Genomic DNA, 7,609 nt, shown 5'->3' with positions numbered 1-7,609 from the left:
TGGACAAAGGCCTCCTCCTTAAAAAAAACCTTCAGTTTCATGTATTATTTGCAAAACAAGTCACAACTGTATAATAGAGGCGACCATAATTTAGTTCAGAATTAGAAAAAGATACTCTCGGTTGCTGAAATGATGGTCACCTTTGCTGTTAGAGCATTTCCCACAGGGAGCTATTCTACTGTGAAGTTACCAGTGTAAAATTTTACCAATTTTACTGGGCGCTGACAAAACAAATGTCTCAAACACTTCTTCATAGAAACTCAGTAGATAAGTTTGATATTCTGGATAGATGTGGTCGATACTCATAAATCCTATAGTTTCTTACACAGAGTCAATTAATTATTTTGTCCGTGATGGTGGTAGCAACACTGAAGCAACAATACAACAAACCTCAAATTATAAACCTGGCCGTAAACAAATTTTAAATTTAGAATTCAATCAGCCTTTTGACACCGTCACCGTCACTGTCATAACCTGACAGATGTATTTCGGAGTGGATTTTTAGTTTCAATTTTTGAGTCGAATTTAATTAATTAAAAATGCAATCAGTCGTGACATTTGAAAAACCGTTACCCCACTTGAGTTTGCCGGACTGGGACGCTCGGTTGTATGATTTGCAGGTAGGTCAAACTTTACTGTTCTGATTCCATTACGTACTCAAAACTTCAGTTTAAACTAGATGCTGCAACTAGGTACTAGAAGCCCCGGATGGTTTTGTCACCTGGTAAAATCACTCGGTGAGCGTGCACTGAAGTTTAGACAATACACATGTATTCTGACCCAATTATGACCATGTTAGGATACATCGAACTTATTAGTACCTACTGACGACCCCATCAAGTTAAACGCTTATGTATAGGTAACTGTTGTTATAATACTTAGAACCTTTGCTTTATATTAGAAAAATGTGAGTAGTCTGATGTACTATACAAATGTTCTGAATGAATGTTCATGACTGTATTCACCCCTCCCTAAAATTACAGCTAAATATTGTAAAAACAGGTGTGTTACGTAAGCTATTTTTACCTAATAATTGAGTTAACCGTAAAATTATTTAAATCCAAGACCCTTCAGGAATTTTTAATCGAACTGGACGCTTGAAACTTTGTCTATTATTCTACTCCGTGATATGATGCCTCGGGCCTCACATTATATTATAAACACTAACTTTTCTCTCCAATAATTTCATGGGCCCGCCTGATTTCGTTGGCAAATTAGAAAAGTTTAATATGGGCTGGTGTCCCGAAAGTGGCTTGGTAAGCCTATTGCAAAAGATTCGGATCTCAAGTATCTCAATTTTCACTTTGAATAATAGCTTTTGAACTTTTTATGATTCTCACCGTATTGTCAGATCCATTGCATAACAATAAGATTTCGTTCCCGAGTTTTGGAAACTCTACACCGTTTTGCTGCCAATAGATTTATTAAAGCAGATATTGACTGAAAGGCAAGTCTAAACTGTACATCTTTGTTATAAAGTTATTTGTTATTTTGTTCTTCTTTGGACAAATTATGTTCTTGAAAACTTGGATCGTTTTAAAACCCTGAAATATTTTTACTGCTAAAACAAGTCTACTGCACTTTGCTATAAAAATATCAACGGAGCTTTTGAACTTGTATGCAATATTTTTAAAAGTTCTCAAAAATAACTGGCTTGAAACTAATTGCGATTTGAGTGAAATACCCGAAACGGCATGAACTTGTCAGGAATAAATATTAATTAACAAACAGAAAAGTGGAAATGGTTGTTAGGCCTAGTGCAGACGAGGCAACGAAACATACAAACACGTTTTTACGAAGAAGAAGATACAAACTTCACATTACGAACGATGTATCCGATCCAATCCATATCATTAGGTTTCACTAGTTATTACAATCGATCATTGTTTTTGATCTAAGTAGTTTATGACAATGTCTACCCTTGAGGGACTGGTATTATTGACAGTTCTACCACATTTGATGATAAATAAAGATGCAGTCTTGACTGGTATACCTACTTTGATTTGATCTTTGGTTGCAATTGCCTTTTATTGTATGTTCTTTGCTTTAACGTTCATATCGTTCGAGTAGATATAGCTGGGTATGGGAATGGGTACATTTATTTCCAAATTAAATGATTCACTGTCCGCGCGAAACACATTTTTGGGAGAAAGGATTATTTTAACTTTACCATGAATGTAATCAGTGGCACGTATTTTATCATGGCGAGGTGTTATTGATATTTATGCAGAGTGAAGTTTATTTCATGGGTTAATTTTTTTATTTCTGTTGCAGTTTACCTTATGGCATTGTCATGGGACGCAGCAACTCAAAAATATGTTGTTAACTGTTTTTGGAAGCCAAGCTACCCATAGTATCTATATCATATATCTACTGAGGGGTTACTTAGGACGAGTTGCACCACCTTATTTTGACCGTGACTAAAACCATAACAGGTGTTGTATGCCCATGCGGCGGAACACAGCTGATCTATTACAAACGTTTTATGACCTGGCTTATGTATTTACCTGTGATTTCACAATAAAAACAATTTGAATTTGAATTTGAATTGTTTTTTGTATAGAGTTTGAAATATTGTAAAAGTAAGTTAGAACTAAAAATGTTAATTTCGTCAGGTTACCTCAGATACCAGAAGAGCTGATGCCTTCGATCTTCGCTACAGCTCTCACCAGCTCCGCAATGAGACCAAGATCAAGACCAATTGGGACAGCTATCACAACAACAATCGTCTCAGAGCCAGGTATTGAATCTTCTTCTTCTGGGACTTAGTTTTCTGAACGCTTTGAATATTATGCTCTTTAAAGCACACAATCGAAGACAAAAGTACCAGATTACAAAGAGTAAGAACAGATTCCACATACAACGTGTCCCAAAATTCAAGGATAAGCCGACGCCGCAGGATGGACATAGTCATGACTACTTTAGGAAAAATAAGAAAAAAAATCTATCTCAATTATTTTTTAAGTTACACAATAAATTATGGAATTCGTCGAAAATTGACACCCCTTATAATATTTTACATTACCACGACCACAATTTTTCAAATACTTCTGTTTTTTTGTTTGTATCGGCAACTTAAGTAGTGCTGCTGTCCTCTCCAATTCTTAAAACCCTCAGAATCCTTGCAGTTTTTACACAAAAGTAAATCAAATTATGATATTTCCTTAAAATTTTGAACGATTTTTACTTTCACTCCACTTTGACTCGTCGTTTTGTAATAAAACAGTATGAACACTACTGCGGCAAGTTTTTTATAAAGTTGCCGCAACTATCCAAGATTCCAAAATGGTATAATACTCTAAGAAAACTAGTCGCAATAAAGATATGCGTACCATTTTTACAAGCACTTCGCTTGTTAGTTAGTATGGGATAAATCTTGGAATTAAAGGACATTGTCAGAAACCGCCTAAAAAACCGCCCAAAAACATTAACCCATCATAATTATTTTCTATTTTTTTTAATACATTAAGCACCCTTTCATTCTAATGGACACTTAAGCATTGAAAAATTAAATAAATAAGTCTTTTAACGTTTATTCTATAATACTATTACAACTTCCGGACGTTTTGGTGCGTGGCATGGTCTAAAACCTATCAAGTTCCATAATTTTTGCCGATAAAATCTGTACGAGGCATTACCGTACTTTATTGCTGGGAGTCCATGTATAGTGATGTTCCTGCGGCCATCATAGACAATAAAATATCGATTTTGAAAATAAAATAAATCGATTAAACTGCTTTGAAGACTAGATTTGCGTTAAAAGCTAAAAAGATATTGACAGTTTGACACTATTACAAGAAGATATCTAAAGTGTCCAACTGGTCGAAGGTCGTAAATAAAATAAAAATAATTAGGACCATAAACTGATATTCATGGTATCATAACTGTAAAAGTGTCAGAATCCGATGTTGAATCCAATGCCAGTTGAAGTGTGAGAAACATATATATTTTTTTTTTATGTGACAGGAGGCAAATGAGCAGACGGATCACCTGATATCAACCTAGTATAGTTGCCAGTCTCTCATAATCTATGCCAATGAGGGTTTTCGCGATTGAAAAATCCGCCAGATGGCAATACGTAGACGTGAGGTCCAAATGCTGCATGATTGGTTATTTTTGACATGACATTGACAGATATCCACCAATCATGCAGCATTTGGACCTCGCGTCTACGTATTGCCATCTCGCGGATTTTTCAATCGCGAAAACCCTCATTCATAGCACATGTATAATAATAGACCAAATGAACTTTTATAGATTGTGAAAGAGAAGATAAAGATTTTATTATTTTATTAAAATCTTGCCACGAGGTAGTTTTTCAGTAGAAACCAGGATTGGATAATCGCTACAGGCAAGTATCAGAACATTTTATAAATATTTTTAATCGATTATATCCATGTGAATCGTTTTAATAAATTGTCATTTTACTTTTTCAATTAAAACTTTTTCAATCCCTAGTCTTGTCAAACTGTCATAATGTCAACAAATTATAAATGTCACGTCAGTTGACTCAATTTCAGTCTTCTGTGCGTTTATTGTATTTTTATTTCAATGAAATAGTGCTAAAGGGTTAGTACTAAAACTGAAAGCCTTTTTTCAGAAAGAAAACCAATGTGGTGCCCTTATTATTCATGCTGTTTGAAAGTTACAAGTCAGTGATACAGAGTTGCCGACATTATAACTCCGTAGTGATACCATACCAAAGAAGAAGTTTTCCTAAACACTTGTGTTGTTTTTATATGTGATCGAATAAAAAGGATTAATTCTACTGCTCAAATGGAATAACTTATCCCAAGAGACCGAATATAAAAAAAACCTCTCCATAGAAATTATCACCATCACGAGGATGTGAATTTTTTTGAGAATTTGATATTGGTCCTGTAAGAAAAGTAGTTGTATTTCAGTAGTAGAATCAACCCTTCTTGTTTCATCAGCAAGAGTAACTATAAAAACGCCCTGTAGGTAGGTATTATTAAGCTGAAGAGTTTGTTTAGTGTCAAAGACTGTCACACAGTGTAACTTAAATTGGCATATTATGATAATGAACATAAAAACTTAAATAAATATTTATGTTAATATTTTTTCTATTTATTTATTTTCCCAAAGCTTCACAGTGACAGCTGAAACAGCAATACTGTTAACAAAACAGTAAAACTAAACTTGGAACAAACTGTTACAAATATGAGGGGTTTAATATTTTACAAATTAAAATAAAACCGCATGTTGCTTTACTTTCTCGTATAGGTAATAAATGTAATTAATGGCTAGATTATTAATGTTACTTTGTTACCCTCAATAGTGAGGAAATCTTATAAAATGGTAACCCTGATTTTTATTGTCATTCAAGTGCTCTTTCTTCGCATAGGCTTCTGTGATTTGGCCAAGGGCCACACACATTGCGATAACATTATGCGACATTGATTTGACAGCAGCGGAGTGAAGTCTTGCGACTATGCAAAATGATACCCTGTAATCGTAGCGCATACAGACATAGACGGGGCGGGGCACATAGCTCGTAGAGCTGATGGCCGCTGGGGCAGGAAAGTTCTTGAGTGGCGACCACGAGCCGAAAGACGTAGCGTGGGCAGGCCTCCCACTAGGTGGACCGACGATCTGGTGAAGGTCGCGGGAGGTGCCTGTATGCGAGCGGTGCAGGATCGGTCTTCGTGGAAATCCTTGGGGGAGGCCTTTGTCCAGCAGTGGACGTCTTTTCGGCTGAAACGAACGAACGAACGATACGTATTACCACTATTTACCAGACATTACTATTTATTGCATACTCGCCGGATTACACGTAGGAGCACGCGCGTAACAGCTTCGGCCTTGCATTATTATAAGATCTTGTTCCGCCCTTTTACGAACTTCCTCCGTGAGGATATCCCCGCCGAATTCTATGATGAACCTATCAAAAGTCATATTCTGCAATGTCAACCCACCACAAGGTGGACCGACGACCTGATAAAGGTAGCGGGAAGGCGCTGGATGCAGGCCGCTACCAACCGTGCGATGTGGAAGTCATTGGGGGAGGCCTATGTTCAGTAGTGGACGTCCTGTGGCTGAAATGATGATGATGATGAAGAAATGAATGAAAATGACAAATCTTCGAACGTGTATAATACCGTGCCAAAGTAATCATATAATTTTGGCACCTTAATAACTATTGCCGTTTTTGTTGTAAAGATCATGCAGCGCTACTTGCGGATATTATTGGAAAGAAAACTATGTGGGCTCTAGATCTGAAGCCGCTTTAACGAACACGAAGTGCTCATACAATGCGGCGTATTTTCTTCCAGTCTTTAGTCAGGACTTTAGTCGAATTAAAACCCCGGTTGAACGTGATATAGCCGCACTAGAATACGATGCTTTTTTGCATAATCGCAAGACTTCGTTCCGGTGTCGACCGAATGTTATCATGATGTATGTGGCCCAGGGGTTACCGTAGCCGCTAAGGTTTGAAACTTCTTGCTTAAAATATTGTAGTCTTTGGCATAGACTACGATGGTAGTCATGGAGATAGGAGTTTGTTATCTCGTGTCAGATGTAAATGGTGAAAAGAAAACTCATGATTCGTGGTATTTTTATGTAATATGTAGGTATTTTATAAAAGTGGAACCCCGAGTGATCTCCAAAACCCATTCTATTATTATATACGATTCGGCTTCGATATCTATAATACAATAGGAGTTTATTTCATGTGTCAGATGACAAGGGTGGAAACAACCTACGATTCATGTTGTTTATTTACGTGCAATATGTGGGCATATTGTAAAAGTGGAATGCCGAGTTGTATTTCTAAAACTTGTTCTATTATTTTATACTATTTGGCTGCGACTCGGCGTGACGACAATACAAAACATTTTTCGCGAATCGGTGTTCATACATTCACACAATACATTAGACGCCATGTTGTCATAAACGACATATTATAAAATCGCTGTGATTTAATATTCTTAATCATTAATTTTATGGCAAGTGTCCATCAGGAATCATTGTTCTTACACACAGAATCGTATTATTTCGCTTTCGGGTAGTAATATGTCAAAATTGTTGGTTCTTTAGGCGAACAATGTATGGAGAACGAACATTGTCCTTTAAAACCAGTTCTCCTCAACCAATTGAGCTGAAATTTGGTATACTTATGTAAGTACGATGACATTGCAANTCGGTTTACTACCATCTTGCCTAAGTCTGTCGCCATAGCAACAATGTTAACAGCATTGTTGTGTTCCGGCAGTTAGAGGTAAGATAGCCAGTTCTTCCGTGGTTGAGGATTCCGGGTGAAGCTCGCTTCCACCTTCGGCCTGATCATCACTTACCATCAGGTGTGATACAGGCCAAGATCTTCCTTGTGGTGAATAAAAAACCGCACACAAACCAAGTTCCAGCGTTTCTCTTGTCGCTTGCGCACAAGTAATAACGAATGAGCGTATGAACATCAAACTTCTCCCGTATAACTCGCACTTAGTTCCACGTCTGATGTGCCTAAGCTAATAAACGACAGTTGATGTCGGGGTTTGGCTAACTTCTTTAGTATTTTCCCACAAGGCCTATCCCTGTGACACAGTAAAGGTATAGGACATAGTATTATCAGTTGCCTAATTTCATATGG

General features: G+C 36.8%; 1 protein-coding gene across 1 annotated transcript; it reads left to right on the top strand.

Moving 5' to 3' along the window:
• Positions 1-491: 491 nt before the first annotated feature.
• LOC114352788 (tektin-2-like) lies at positions 492-2,740 on the top strand (the record flags this gene model as incomplete). Its single annotated transcript, XM_028304515.1, has 2 exons — positions 492-620; positions 2,616-2,740. Coding segments are annotated over exons 1-2 (206 nt in total), but the record flags the coding sequence as incomplete, so codon positions are not given.
• Positions 2,741-7,609: the final 4,869 nt, after the last annotated feature.

The sequence above is a fragment of the Ostrinia furnacalis genome, unplaced genomic scaffold (assembly GCF_004193835.3).
Source record: "Ostrinia furnacalis isolate ACB-3 unplaced genomic scaffold, ASM419383v2 OfSCF1452, whole genome shotgun sequence".
In the NCBI taxonomy this organism is placed as follows: domain Eukaryota; kingdom Metazoa; phylum Arthropoda; class Insecta; order Lepidoptera; family Crambidae; genus Ostrinia; species Ostrinia furnacalis.
The sequence above is the reverse complement of the archived record's forward strand: the minus strand, read 5'-3'. Positions and strand labels throughout refer to the sequence as shown.